Source organism: Papilio machaon, chromosome 2, assembly GCF_912999745.1.
Source record: "Papilio machaon chromosome 2, ilPapMach1.1, whole genome shotgun sequence".
Taxonomy (NCBI): domain Eukaryota; kingdom Metazoa; phylum Arthropoda; class Insecta; order Lepidoptera; family Papilionidae; genus Papilio; species Papilio machaon.
In genome coordinates this window covers 10,290,222-10,306,628 of record NC_059987.1, presented here as the reverse complement: position 1 = coordinate 10,306,628, position 16,407 = coordinate 10,290,222, and the positions used below count along the sequence as shown (strand labels likewise).

Sequence of the window (16,407 nt, the reverse complement as noted above, 5' to 3'; positions counted from 1 at the left end):
TGTCGTGAAGCAGCAGTGGCGTGGAGCGATTGACCAGCCTAGGTTGTTTAGCCGCTAGCTTTTCCATCATGGTTTGCAATTGCTGACAATAGACATCAGCCGTAATAGTCTGGCCAGATTTGAGAAAACTGTAATGAACCATACCGGCACTAGTCCACCAAACGCTTACAAGTAACTTTTTTGGAGTTAATTTTCGCTTGGGGCAGGATTTGGCTGGCTGGCCTGGATCCAACCATTGCGCTGAGCGCTTCCGATTATCGTAAAGAACCCATTTTTCATCACAGGTAATGATTCGGTTTAAAATACCTTCATTATTGTGCCGGTTTAGTAATGTAACGCAACAGTCGACGCGCGTTTGCCGGTTTGCTTCAGTCAATTCGTGAGGTACCCACCTTTCAAGCTTTTTAATCTTCCCAATTTGCTTCAAGTGAATTAAAACAGTTTTATCACTAACATCGCAGCCTGCAGCTAACTCGGACGTGGTTTGCGATGGATCCGCTTCCACAATACCCTTCAACTCTTCATTATCAACTTGAGTCTCAGGCCGTCCACGGGGCTTGTTCTGCAGATCGAAATTTCCAGAACGAAAACGTTGGAACCAAAAACGAACTGTGTTTTCTTTTGCAACACGACCGCCATACACATCATTCACCCTTCGAGTCGTTTCCGCAGCACTAGTGCCACGGCGGAACTCGTACTCGTAAATAATGCGATATTTTAAGTTTTCCATTTTGTAAAATGAGTGACGCAAACAGAAAAAAACAGAAGAAAAAAAACAAATGAATGACGGTCATCGAACCACAAATACATGAGTCTATAGCTGTACAAATTTGAATTTGGAATTCCTTACCAAAGAGGAGAAATTCGTGATTAAAGTGGCCAGTACGAAAAACGCCAATTTCATATGTAAGGACCTAATATATTGTTAAATATAATATAACTGAATTAACCATTGGAAAGAGAGATACTCCATCAGTTGAAACAAGACATATTCAAAATAAAATATTTATTCAATTTCTTAAACAAAAATCGATCATCTCCAGTCTTAAAGAAGACTGAAGTACATAGACACAATAACAATCACCAGAAGCCATTGAAAGAACATTTGATTTGATGTCAAATAATGCCTGTTGTGTACACATAACAATATATCAATTTTTAAATCTTAACGCTTACGAAATGGCTGAATATTTCTATAGCCTAAAATATTTTTTCGTTTGAAGCATTGACCTTAATCTCACAGACAAATATCGTCGTCGCCATGAATTTTGGCTCGCCCCCACTCAGACCGGCCGTTATGGACGCGATAAATCCTTGTGTGTATGTGTTTGTGTGGACAAATCATCCATATGTTAAATATATATATATGTATTTGTCTGTTGTATATCACGTTTATCATATCCTCGTGTTTTACTTTCAATTATCATAATTCCTTTGACTTTGAATGCGACCTTCACTGAATCAAACATAAAACAAATAGTCAAACAAGGCTGTCTGAACCGTTGAGAGGAGCGCTGCTGTCGCGGTTTTTTTCTACCGACTAATGCCACCGGTTCAGATAGCTTTGTAGGTCTATTCTTAATTCAGACAGATTTGATGATAATCTTTACTTTAGAAACAAACGCAAGACGTAATTTATGATGCAGTTATTTTAATATTACAGATGTATGAATAATTAATACATTGATTAATTTTCAATGTAATACTTTCTTTCTTTTTCCCTCACTAAAAGATAGGAACCACATTCATGAAAATTATTTTCTTTTTCCTTATTTTTTATATTTATTCATGTTTTGAATGGACACGCCATTAAATATTCTATTTGAAGTAAATGTGTGACTGTGAGTCCGTCATTACGCAAGTGAATAGAACGAGAACGGAGGCTCGCAGCGAACTAAATAGTTAAACGCTAATGTCATTGAATAATTCAAATTATCTTTAAAAAAGAAGCCTTTTGAAAAATTATTTAAATTCTCCGCGGCGACAACGAGTATTACGGTGCTTTGTATAAATTAGAATGACTAATTTTTTTTAATTAAAATCATATAAGCAGTAAATGTAGGTCGGCTGCCTCCGCCGCCTGCCCGCCCGCCCGGCCGCCCGCCCGACCGCCCGCTGGCTGCACGGCGGCCACGGCGCGGCTGCACCGCTCACAATGCACTCGTACCAATGTAGGCACTCCAGTTTTTTAATTTTCTCGGACTAGGTATTTTCAGTTTTCTCTTGGAATGCTATATTTATAGCATACAATTTTCTTTTAAATGAAGTTGAAATTTAAATTATATTTTTGTCACTTTTTATACTTAAATTACTTTAATATATGCGATTGACTAATCTGAACAACTCAGAGGTTAATATGCGGTGTAATATATAAATGCGCGATCTTTGCATATTTTTTAGCCCCGAATTATCCTACAGCAGGATGGCTACAGTAGGGGCTCACTCCAGGGTGCGCGCTGTCACGCCGCGGGATACATCGCGGGAAAGCGCTTTGTCCGTTGCCGCCCGCCGCTCAGGCCAAGAGTTGCTCACTACGCTCAATGAATACTACCTACAACATACATAACTATATTATGTACATCATACATTATATATAGGTGTATGTTTTTATAATGCTCTTTTCTATTATCAACATCTATTAAAGTTCTATATGACTAACAGTTGGTTTCTGAGACCAAAATCTCTGTATTAAACATATCGTCATCCCTGTCATTCAGAAAACCCAGGGTAAATGGAAGAGTAAATTCTAACACATCGAAGCATCATAATATAATATATGTATCTCATAGTTAATTCTTTTGTAACAAACATTTTGTAGTATTGTTTGAAAGTAATCTTGTTTTAGTGCATTATTATCCGAGGAGGTTGCATTTCATACATATTCAAGAGAACACAATTGTGAGTTCGCTTTGTCTACAATTTGTTATTGCTTTGTTGTGCTTCGCTTTCAAATCTTTCGCCGGAGATTACAGAATCCGAGTGCAGGGGTCGCAATCGTGGGCGATTTAATTCTTGTTCATTACACAAATAACAATTCCGTTGCACCGATTTGGCAACCTCTGACTCCATTCTATAAAATGGTTTAGCTGTAATGTAAATTAAAGGAAATTTAGGGATTCCACAACGTAAAATATACTATGCGACAGACAATAATCGGTTTGTAAATTTATTTTTAGAGTAAGTATGAATGTAAAAGAACTGAACAACGATTAGTAACTACTGAACTGCTGAATATCTACATCTATGCAATTATTTTGAATTAAAGCATTCTTATCAATAAATTGATAACGTTTGATACAACTGATGGTTTTTAAACATTGTATGCTGACAAAGTTTGTAACGTATGTTACAAAAATTCAATAAGCTGACATTTCTGAACGGATTGATGACTCTGTGGCGCGAGCTGTCAGTTGATTTTACGACTTGTCACTGTCACTTTTTACCTTGACCTCGATGCGAAGGGCATCGACCCTGTATAACCTATAATTTTTATATCTTTATTTAATCTTATACCAAATTCTTACTTCTTATCGAAATAAGAATTGCTCCCCGTACTGGGTAAGTTGTGCAAAATATATTTTATTATTTCACTGTTATTTTTTCACTTCATTTCACCATGCTATGCTTTCCTATTTAAATATGAATTTTGCTCTTTTCTATATAATTGTAAGACTGCAACGGCCCGGAACAGCTATACTACGTACCGTCCTTGTTTCGCTTTCGGTTAAAACTAGTAACGGCTGCCGGGCACGAATTTATAACCGTGCCTCAATTTGTGCCATGTCCATTACAGGGAGTAAGTTTGGAATTTAACAACATCGACATTCGTCGGCCGACTGACTTGATAAAGCCTAACGATCACCGATCGCTATTCACTCCTGGCATCGATTTGCACCCAGGCTCAGCCCACGACTGGCTTGATAAAGCCTAACAACCACCGATCGCTACTCACTCCTGGCATCGCTTCGCACCCAGGCTCAGCGCGTTACAACTAGCAAGGAGCGTGCGGTACCTCAGGAACAGGGCCAGACCTTGGCGGAACCCCCTTTCATTAGTTTTTTTTTCTTTATAAAATTGATCTATATTTTTTCTATTATTCATTTTAATTATTAATATAACATATATTCCTTTCTAATTTTTGTCACTTTTATTTTTTTTTCCTTTTCCCTCATAAAAAAAAGAAATAACGTGACAAAATGGCGCCCAACTAACGTGGATTTCCCTTGAGGTCTGGTACTGTTTTTTTGAGTTTTTTTTTTGCTTTCTGGTGCTGGTTGTATGTCATTTTTTTACTACTTTTGTGTTTTTTTTTTCATACTTTAATTTGTTGGTAAGTTGTAAATACATTTTTTTTTCTCTTCATAATAACTTACAATTGCTTTGTCATATGCATATCCACATTTAGTTTTTTAATGACAATTTTACATAATCATTCTCATTGTTGTTTTGATTTATGAACTGCTTGATCTTGTTGTGTTGCAATACCCATATACCATCTATATTTTTTGTTTTTATGTATTTGTTGATTTTTTTTTTGTTGCAATGATTTTGTTTTTTTTATTTTGCGGCTTGTTTTGATTTTATTATAGATTTTATTTATGTTATAACTTTTTGTAAAATTTTATTTGCATTTTTTTTTTTGCTTTGTCATTTTATTTTCTTGCTGTGTTTTTATCATTGGCCTTAACTTATATTTTGCATAACATACCCAGTTGCACATTTAATGAATTTTAAAATGTCCTTCCCGGTTAAATTTTTGTTGCTCCAAAAATCAGAGTTAATTTATGAAGTCTTAATTAGGGGTGAAAATCCAGCTGACAATGTCCAAGAGCTCCGCCGTCAAGTAAATAGGCTTACACAAAAATACCCTTCCGAAGACATATTAGAATCTTGTTTAGACTTTTTAGATGATCATAAGGGGATTACAGAAGTTTTGTTGAAAATTAAAACTAATGTAGATTTATTAAAAACTGACTTGCAAAAATCACTTTTAGACAGAACCTGTAATTTATTTAATCATCTATATCATCGGTTGCAAAGAATTGAAACTCCTAAGAAGTCTGAAAATATTTCTTTGCTTGTAAATTCAAAAGAACAATTTGAATCCTTATATAAACAGTTCAAAAAAATAAGTGCTTCTTGTTTTACTGAAGAGCTACCTAAGGCTGAACCTGGAAAAGACCTTTCGTTAGAAAATTTCCCTAGATTGTCTATTTCATGCGATCGAAGTCTTATTACTGATATGGGAAAAATAAATTTGACGGAAAGGGCTGCGTTCGTTCGTTTATTGAGCGTATCGAAGAATTTCGCTTATCCAGAGATATCTCTGATTCTAAAATGTTTTCTTATGCTTCTGATATATTTGTAGGTGACGCTCTTCATTGGTTGCACAGTGTTAAAAATTATGTTGATAACTGGAGTGACTTATTGCATTCGCTTAAAGCAGACTTTGATTCGGTGGACTTCGACTATAGAATGCTCGCGGAAATTAGGCTCCGTACACAAGGAGAAAAAGAAAACATTATTATCTATTTAGCTATTATGGATGGCATGTTTTCACGTTTGAGCAAGCCATTAAATGAAGACGAGAAGTTAGAAATAATTATTCATAATATCCGTCCCTGCTATTCTAACGTATTATTAACTTGTCCTGAGATTAAAAGCATCGATCAATTAAAGTCACTTTGCCGAAAGTATGAGCACATTAAAATAAGATGTGAGAATTTTAAAGAACCCTCTAGTTTGAATTTGAATTCATTGGCACCTGAGTTCGCTTATCGGCAAAATACTGATGTTGGTAAATTTCCCTCAAAATCTCATTCCTTTAATTCATCAAGTGTACGTAATAAATCTTTTAATAATAACAGTAAATTACATTTTAAAACTTATACTATAAATAATTCTTCTAACTTAACTACTAACAAATTTTGCCACCGCTGCCGGGTCAATACGCATTCCTTGTCAGAATGCCAAGCACCGCGTGTTATTTTTTGTTTTAAGTGTGGGTTAAAGGGTTATCGTACGCCAGAATGTCCCAATTGTAATCCAAAGTCTACCGAAACAAAAAACTAATAATTGAAAACCGTGTCCCTACTAATTCTTCTAAATTTAGTAACACAGATTGGAAGAATTGGTTAATAACTATTAGAAATTTCTTCACGACTTACCAACTGGCCACGGTTTTCAATGAAATTCCTAGTGGAGATCCTAGACCTTATGTTAAAATTAATATTAACAATGAAACAAATTTAAATTTCTATGGTTTATTAGATTCTGGTTCCGTTGTAAGTATATTAGGTAATAATTCACATATAAATTTACTAAATTATAATTTTAAAATCTATACAGACTTAAAAATTAATGTTAACACCGCGGGTGGTGAACAGTTAACGTCCCTTGGTTACATGTCATTACCTATAAAATTTAAAGACGAGATAAAAGTCATCAAGACTCATATTATTCCTGAGGTTAGAAGTTGTCTCATTTTAGGCATTGATTTTTGGAAAGAATTTAAAATACTTCCAAATCATTTAAATTCAGTGAATTTCATATCAGTCCTAGAAGTAGATAAAAATAAATGCAACGATAAGCCAAATTTTCTTAATTGCTATGGTAACTTAAACTCCAATGAAAGAGATATCGCTGATGACATCATAGCGAAGTTTAAGCAAATATCCTTCGAAAGTAAAGGACTAGGCAGAACTTCCTTGATGGTTCACAAGATTGACACTGGGGATGCAGATCCAATAAGGCAGCGTTCATATCGTTTATCTCCAGAAAAACAGCGTATAGTAGCTGAGCAAATCGATGAGATGTTAGCCCTTGACGTTATAGAGGTGTGTAAGAGTCCTTGGTCGTCTCCCTTATTAGTTGTTAGTAAGAAGGATGGGACCTCTAGAGTCTGTCTCGATAGTAGGAAACTTAATTCTGTCACCAAGAAGGATGCTTATAGTTTACCATACGTGACTGAAATCTTGGACAATTTACGCGACGCTAAATTCCTCTCTAGTATAGATTTATCTAAAGCTTTCTGGCAAATTCCCTTGAATGAGGCTGACCGTGATAAGACTGCGTTCTACGTGCCGAATAGAGGTATGTTTAGGTTTAAAGTGACCCCTTTTGGTCTCACTAATGCCCCAGCAACCCAACAGAGATTAGTCGATAAATTATTTGGACCAGAATTTGAATTTAAAGTATTTGCATACCTTGATGATATTGTTATTGTAAGTAACTCTTTTGAAGAACATGTACTAAATTTAGAACGTGTACTCGACGCTTTAAGGGATGCTAACCTCACTATTAATTTAGAAAAATGCCAATTTTTTAGGGATCGGTTAAATTACCTTGGATATGTGGTGGATTCTGAAGGTCTTCGTACAGATCCTGCAAAGGTACAGGCCATAGTAGATTATCCCACACCATCCACAAGGAAAGAACTCAAACGATTTTTAGGTACTGCATCGTGGTACAGACGTTTTATTCCTAATTTTAGTACGATCGCTGGACCTCTTAATAAATTGACTTCTACTAAAAAGAATTCACCACCCTTTCAATGGACGAATGAGGCTGACACAGCTTTTCTTAAATTAAAATCCATGCTTGTTGAAGCACCAGTCCTAGCTTGTCCAAACTTTAATTTACCTTTTGATGTTCATACTGATGCTAGTAACTACGGGATCGGCGGTATGCTATCCCAAACTATTGATGGAATAGAACATCCAGTAGCGTACATGAGTAGGAGCCTGACGGGTCCGGAGAGGAATTATAGCGTCACGGAGCGTGAAGCGCTGGCTGTGTTATCGGCGTTAGAACATTGGCGATGTTATGTAGAAAACGGCCAGACTTGTAATGTTTACACTGATCATGCGGCTTTAAAATGGTTTCTTTCACTTTCTAACCCTACTGGACGTTTAGCTCGATGGGGTGTTCGTCTATCCTCCTTTAACTTCACTATAAAACACCGTCGTGGTAAAGATCATGTTATACCAGATGCCTTATCGCGAACGGTACAAATTGCTGATATCAATTTAAGCCATAACTCGTTAAATACTGACGATAAGTGGTTTTTAAATATTTACAATGGTTGTATCGCTACACCAAACAAGTTCCCAAACTATAATATAAAGGATGAAAAGTTGTATAGATACATGAAATCTAGAAACCCTTTACATGACGAGTTCGAGTGGAAACTTGTCGTACCAAAAGAGTCGCGTTTAGAGATACTGACTAAAAATCATTCTGAACCAATTTCTGGCCATTTTGGTATATTTAAAACTCATAAACGTTTAGCGTTAAGTTACTACTGGCCTAACATGTATAAAGACGTTGTACAGTTCGTTACGGCATGTGAGACATGTTTAGCGTATAAACAACCAACACACACAACTTTGGGTCGGATGGGACGACCAAAAGAGTGCTGCCGCCCCTTCCAAGTAATCTCTATAGACTTGGTGGGACCACTACCTAATTCTAGAAAGCAGAATTCTTACATTTTTGTAGTAACGTGTTGCTTTTCCAAGTATTGTTTGCTTTTTCCTCTACGAAGAGCTACAGCGGATGGGATAGTTAAGTCTTTGGAAGATCATGTGTTTCTCGTCCACGGCATTCCACAAACGGTTATTTTAGATAATGGTTGTCAGTTTATTGGTCGCGAGTGCAGTGCATTGTTTAAGAAATACAAAATACCAAATATACATTTTACGCCCAAATATACACCGCAAATAAATACAGTAGAGAGGTATAATAAAACTATAGTCACTTCCATATCTACCTTCGTAAATGAAGATCATCGGTCTTGGGATGTAAATTTACCCAAAATTCAATTCGCGATAAATAACTCTGTTAATGAAACAACTCGTTTCACCCCGTCCTTCTTAGTGCACGGACGAGAATTGGTAACTTGCGGTTCTCACTACATTAATAATGACGATAGCTCTGACGAATTAGTATTTTTACCGCGTGATATTTACGCGGAAAATCTGGGACACTTGGGCCCAGTGTTCGACGCAGTGCAGGCCGCTCTTTGGCAAAGCCACATTAAAAATTCTAAGCGGTACAATCTTAGGCGAATTGACGCAGACTTTAACGTTGGTGATATTGTTTGGAAGCGTTGTTACTTCCTAAGTGATAAAGATTCCCATTTCAGTAAGAAGCTCGCGCCCAAATTCCAAAAATGCAAAATTGTAAAAAAAAGGTCACCTCTGGTTTATGTGTTAGAAGACATGACCGGTCGCAATTTAGGGGCATGGCATGTTAAAGATTTAAAGTTGTTGCAAGACCGTGTTGGCGCGTCAAGTAAAACTCCTTGAAAGGATTTTCCCGAGGTAAAATCCTCCCTGAGGAGGGGGGTATGTGTAACGTATGTTACAAAAATTCAATAAGCTGACATTTCTGAACGGATTGATGACTCTGTGGCGCGAGCTGTCAGTTGATTTTACGACTTGTCACTGTCACTTTTTACCTTGACCTCGATGCGAAGGGCATCGACCCTGTATAACCTATAATTTTTATATCTTTATTTAATCTTATACCAAATTCTTACTTCTTATCGAAATAAGAATTGCTCCCCGTACTGGGTAAGTTGTGCAAAATATATTTTATTATTTCACTGTTATTTTTTCACTTCATTTCACCATGCTATGCTTTCCTATTTAAATATGAATTTTGCTCTTTTCTATATAATTGTAAGACTGCAACGGCCCGGAACAGCTATACTACGTACCGTCCTTGTTTCGCTTTCGGTTAAAACTAGTAACGGCTGCCGGGCACGAATTTATAACCGTGCCTCAATTTGTGCCATGTCCATTACAGGGAGTAAGTTTGGAATTTAACAACATCGACATTCGTCGGCCGACTGGCTTGATAAAGCCTAACGATCACCGATCGCTATTCACTCCTGGCATCGATTTGCACCCAGGCTCAGCCCACGACTGGCTTGATAAAGCCTAACAACCACCGATCGCTACTCACTCCTGGCATCGCTTCGCACCCAGGCTCAGCGCGTTACAACTAGCAAGGAGCGTGCGGTACCTCAGGAACAGGGCCAGACCTTGGCGGAACCCCCTTTCATTAGTTTTTTTTTCTTTATAAAATTGATCTATATTTTTTCTATTATTCATTTTAATTATTAATATAACATATATTCCTTTCTAATTTTTGTCACTTTTATTTTTTTTTCCTTTTCCCTCATAAAAAAAAGAAATAACGTGACAAGTTCTAAATGGAATGTGGAAGAACATGAACGCTATTACAAAGTACAACTACATTTGTGTGTACATATTTCAAAAAGCACCTGCAACTAAGTTACCTACAGTCGGTGGGTCAGCAGGGAGTGAGCGGTGTGTCCCTGTTGCCGGCAGACCGCGCGGTGCGATGCGAGCGCGAATGTGCACCTCAAGTTAATTGCTGTTTACTCTACAAATTATACTTCGCAATGAGCAAAGTTGTGAATTGCTTTTACACTGTAGTTTAATATTAGCATACATTATTCTTCTCAGCTAGATTGCGAGAATGCTTTTGTATTTTTATAACGGATAAACTGTGACATAAAAAGGGTAGAATGGGGGAGAAATATTTTCTATTGAAAGATTTTTTTACCTACTGTGAATAAACCGTTTCCAAGATTTCTAAGCTGAGAATTAATATTATTGATGATAATAGAACCATAGAATTACATTGGAACAATTCACTTTCAGCATAAATTAATCTATAACTTGGGTTAGTTTGTGTATATAAGTGATGTTTGAGTAGGCGCTAGGCGCTAGGCGCTAGGCGCACGCGATAGAAACAATAGAGAGAATTCAATTTCCTGGAACATCCATAAAATATTATTTTAATTCAGTGGAGCAGAGTTGGATGTTTGAGATCGCGGCTATATTTTCCCGAGTCGATCCGAGTCGAGTCGAAACGAGCCGACCAGGTTTTATGCAAAATAACATTTGCAGCTTCCGCATTCGCTCATATTTTTTATTTGTCCAATGAGATTCAACTAAGCATTAATATCTGGCTTCGTTTAAATGGATACTCATACATACAGTTCCCGGCCTTATGTTAGTTTTTTTACAAAAAAAAAATATCAGTACAATTATGATGATTGCAAGGATGACTATTATGATAATGAATCGACCTTGGCAATATATTTCTGGTTACTGATTGGTTTCTGGAATAATTACTACTGAAATCTAGGATGGTTCTAAAATACTTAACATCCATACAACTTCCTTAAATTTTTATATTATGACAGTACGGAAATGTTTCATTGTTTTGATTCATTAGTATCTGCACAAAAGAACGTAAGAGCGGTGACGTCACAAAGGTTGTACAGTCACAACAAGTTGCAAGGTTTTGATTCGGCTACACATAGCTATGTCGCCGCATTATGCTATTGTAGTTAAAAAATAATATTAATAATGAGCAAGGTATGCAAATGACATTAAAGGATTAGTTGTTACAATATGCAAAGTCTATCAAATTAACTTTTTTTATGTAACTCATCTCATCTCAACTCATAGGGTGGCAAACAAGCGAGCGGCCACCTTGGAAGTTGTGGGAAGGGAAAGAAGACTAAAATTAGGCCTCCGGCATCACACTTATCAGATGAAACGCAGAATTGCTTCCAACTTGACCTCTGTCTTCTGTGTGGTGGTGGTATTGCAGTGGGCGAGCCGACACATTCTTGCAACAGATGTGGTTGTTGCTGTCATCTACCACTGTCAAACTTAACTATTTCTGAATTATTTCATTTACCTTTAACTAAACTGTTAAAATTTTTCTTTGTTGTCGATATTCTGGGGAATTATTAGCGAAATGGGATACATTAAATTTATATCGAAGACATTAAATGTTAACTGGTTTATTTGAATCATTCCTTTTTAAGGGATTTATACAATTGTATTTCAACGTACAATTACCACGGTGAAAATCATTTTCAAAAGATTTGTAAAGCAATGTTAGCGAATATTGAAACTCTTTTAAAATAAGAACGTCAAGTCATAAAACGGCAGTAGTCTTAAGTTATGGCATGAAAAATACTCATAAGCAGAAAATCTTGGCGGCCTGCCTTCAATTTTAAGTTGTGAAGTGGCCGCGCCAAACAGATGAACTTTTTCATTAACATTTAGAAAATGTGTCATAATATACCTTCTGAAACGATTTCACTTGTTCTATATTTCATTTTAATAAAATCTTGAGAGATTTCTTTTAATTATGTCTGTTATAAGCGTTCTTTGTCTACTAAAAGAGATCAACCTTGATATTTTGATTTAGACCATTTATAAAAATCTTTCCAATCCCCTTTGTTCATATAACTCGTACGTAGAAAACAAGATTTAAGCAGAGGAACAATTCGGAATAGAGTTAGAGAATTTCCCCAGACAAAGGCTACATCTGACCCCAATAAACAAACTAGAATGTGTCCCTCAAGAAATGTCCGATCAGAATTACGTCGTCCTTTTGTGTCCGTGCCTCAACTCAGCGCACACTGCCCAGTGCCGCCGCCGCCGCGGACTGGCTACATTCGTAATAAGGTTACAGCGGAGGCTGTGCATAATTGAGACGAGGGAAGAGCATCCGCGCACCACTGTACACCCTACACACACCCGCGCCCTGCCACCCCGCCCCGCCCCGCGTTCGCACGTCAATATGTAATAGCACTGTGACGTGTTACACGTCAATCATACGTGAAAATATCTTCTACAATGTACTTATAGATAAAAATAACCTAAGCCCAATATTAAACCCTAGTAATAATATATTATAGTCTATTCCACTGGTGCATAGTAAAGCTTCCACAGTTTAACAATTTGTAAAGGCAAGTTAGCAAGAAAGTGGCAAAACGTTTATCTGAGTGGCTGGCCCACGTTGCGGAGTCGGTGCCAAAATACAACCGCCGGCTAAGCCCACAGAACAGGGGAACAGAGTATGCAAATGTAACTTGCTCATATTTCTTACTGCCTTACTTACGTAAGCTTTTCTTCACCTACAGTTGAATAACTCACCGCATCTTTTTTATTTCTTTTCAATTTAGTATATACAGATTTTTATTCCGGTCAAACAAGTAGTGTATGTATGTATTATAAAAAAATCTTTTTTTTGTCTATCTGTCTGTCTGTCCATGAATCCGTGGGCAATATCTGAAACGGCTAGGCCGATTTTGACGGGAAGGTAGCTAATGTATGCGGGAATTTTATAGGTTACTTTTATTACGTGCTATCAAAGTCGCAGGCGACCGCTAGTATGTTAGTAAAACGAATGAATGTTATTAAATTTATATTTTACTAGCTTTTACCCGCGACTCCGTCCGCGCGGAATAAAAAAAAGCACACAAGATAAAAAAGTTCCTATGTCCGTCTCCTAGTTCTATACTACCTTCCCATCAATTTTCAGCTAAATCAGTTTGACCGATCTTGAGTTATAAATAGTGTAACTAACACGACTTTATATTATATATATAGATAAAGATATAGATTTGAATTTATTTGATATGCCATTTGCCACGCAATCAACCTAGACATATCTATATTAAAGTCTATAATAATACATACATACGTTTTGTATCGGTCCACAAGAGAGCATCGAAAGTCGTCAGTGCTCCATCTCTGCCAGATCATATTCAGGCCTCATATCTCACGCCGCATTGGAAGCGTCGCGTCGCGTCTCGTAAACCTCTTTTGTGCCTCGCTCACAAACATTGTTATTTTACACTTACAATGAAAATTATCGTCAGACTATAATTGTGGCTTCTCTCTTATAATAATTCAAATACTAAAATATTACATTAATCGAAAAAAATATCTACAAGCACAAAAAAAAACAACTTCTTTCTCATTGTCTCCTCCTTCATTTAAATTTAATTAGATTATTATAATTTTGAAGGCCTTTTTGTTGCTCTATATTTTGCCAGTCTTAAGAACTATGAAATGCCCGAATAACCGTAAAGGAATTATTTTGAACGTTACCCAAAATGTTATTCACTTGTAATATATTTGAACGTAAACAGAGCTTACAACAGCGAAAAACAATAATACAACGAAAAAAGTGTCACCATCAAGTCGCATCATTGTGAAAAACGTTCCGTTACGCGTTAACATAGGGCCGGATATAGTTCACATTATCTGGATAATGTGTCGCCTTAAACGATGGCGGCGCGAATTTGGTTGGAAGGGCTAAATCAAAAACGTGAGGCGACAAACAACACTTTGGGAGGGTGCGGAATATGGTGAGGGGAGGGGGTGCTATGGGGGGAACAAAAAAAGTATCTGCACGAGGATTTATCGTCTCCGCAACGATCGCTTTGAACGGCGCGTGCCAAGCGCCAGAGCTGCGGGCTGGGGCACTAACGCCGCCGCGGACTGACGCCTTATCACAAATGAAACGTCACTCATTACCTCGTACTAAAAACTCATACGGAAAAATTAAAGCCTATATATAATAAAGAACACATACTAAGATCTTCTCATTTATATACTACGTTGTGATATTCCTTAGAAACTAATGCAAAGTTATTATATAATATTATTCAAATGTTACACTTTTACATAATGTAAATTGTTCTAACTTACCTATATAAAAAATTGTTCAGGAACAACTTTCAACTTTATAATGTGTTCTAAAAATAAAACAGAAAGGGCAATCTTAGTCAAACAAGAAGCTCTACAACTTACTATTGAAAAAAGTTCGTCTCACTGCAGTAGTTTAAAGATTATTTTTTTTTTCATCATAACGTTCATTGGTGTTTGTACCAGAGAGATATCTATACAATATGAGCGATGTAGAATTTAGCCAAGCGCTATGTAAGACGAACATAATGGAGGTACATGAGTTCCAATGCTCTTTCTGACAATATCCACACATATATTTGACATCTTAGACTACGATACGAATACACGTTCATTTCATTAAAATGTAAATCGAAACTGCTATGTACACTGAAAGAGCGAGGGATTCCCTACACAAGTGTCTCTTGACTACTTTTTGGGAAGCCCCGGCAACTTAATTGTAAAGATTTACTTGAAATAAATACTTTTTTTTTATTATTATTTTTCAGAACCTAATAATAAAAAAGTCATAACCGCGAATATAGATAAGTTGTTATGATCTAAATTTAAGTAAACAAGCAAATAACTTTAATTTGGCCACAAGTTTATTATTAACTCTACAAGTTTTATTCCTTCTAAAAGCAGGTCACTACTTAAACAATAAAGGTATTTCATACGAAAATATCAAAATTTATCCGCTGCCAAATCGAATTACGGCCTTGATATCTCAGACGGCACTACGGCACTACAGCACGGCACTACTCACGACCACTTTAACACACAAGAGTATGAGCCTGGCTATCAGACAACGTTAGTTCACGAGAACTGATAAAAACCTTTTGTGAATTTGAAGAGCGTATTTTTTTAGTAAAACTTGCAGTGGGATTTATAATAACAACGCTAATTACCACTGAATAAATTTTTAATCATAGATGATTTTAATTGATTATTATATCATACTAACTTTTACCCGCGACTCCGTCCGCGCGGAATAAAAAAAAAATGCACACAAGATAAAAAAGTTCTAAAAACCCCCCCTTCAATTTTTAGCTAAATCAGTTCGACCTATCTTGAGTTATAAATAGTGTAACTAACACGACTTTCTTTTATATATATAGATGACATTTTGATATGTTATTCACGATTACTAACAGTTTAGTTTGGGATATTAGTAACAAAAAAATTATTGATAAGTAAAATCAATCTAGCCGACTTGAGATGTTGAAACCGACATTTCAATGATAGTAAAGCCAGTATAATATATTGTAAAGGGTTGTTGTATTTCCGTTGCTACAATTTGGGCGGTTAACAAAGCAAATTAATCTGCAGGGCGGCCAGAGCGGGGGAGGGGGCAGGCACGTTCTGTGGCGACAGTGAGGGATGCTCGCCGACAACAACCAAGGAAGACCTCAACACAAACACACAACAATATCCATTTTTATATATTTGTGTGTATTTATCTTCTTAAAATTTTATATCGTTGCGTAGGTCTTAAATTTTTGAAGTTATATTAAAGCAGAATGTGTTACAATATGTATGAAGTTTCACCATTATACTACGAAGAAACCACAGTTTCGTGGCGTAACTCAAGATTTTCTCAAAAGCAGAAACAATATTTTACTTTTGAGGTGAGCGAGGTAGAGTTTCTGTGGGGATATTTTATATTGCTCTTCCTTATAAAAATCAAGTAATTAATTAAGTTTCACAAATACACCTCCAAGGAAATAAGAGCAAATATAATATCAAAATGAAGAGATAATAATGCAGAAATCATTATCTTAGATTAAATATCGTTCAGTGCGAAATATACATATTCAGGTCTATTATTCCCTATAACGGTTATTGTTTCCCGGAATCGTTCACTTTCCTTCCA

General features: G+C 36.4%; 1 protein-coding gene across 1 annotated transcript; it reads left to right on the top strand.

The window, feature by feature from the left end:
- Positions 1 to 8,179: 8,179 nt before the first annotated feature.
- LOC123722205 (uncharacterized protein K02A2.6-like) lies at positions 8,180 to 9,887 on the top strand. The gene is made up of 2 exons (XM_045683307.1): positions 8,180 to 9,575; positions 9,811 to 9,887. Exon 1 carries the CDS (start codon positions 8,313 to 8,315, stop codon positions 9,306 to 9,308), a length of 996 nt encoding a protein of 331 aa, XP_045539263.1. The 5' UTR covers positions 8,180 to 8,312; the 3' UTR covers positions 9,309 to 9,575; positions 9,811 to 9,887.
- Positions 9,888 to 16,407: the final 6,520 nt, after the last annotated feature.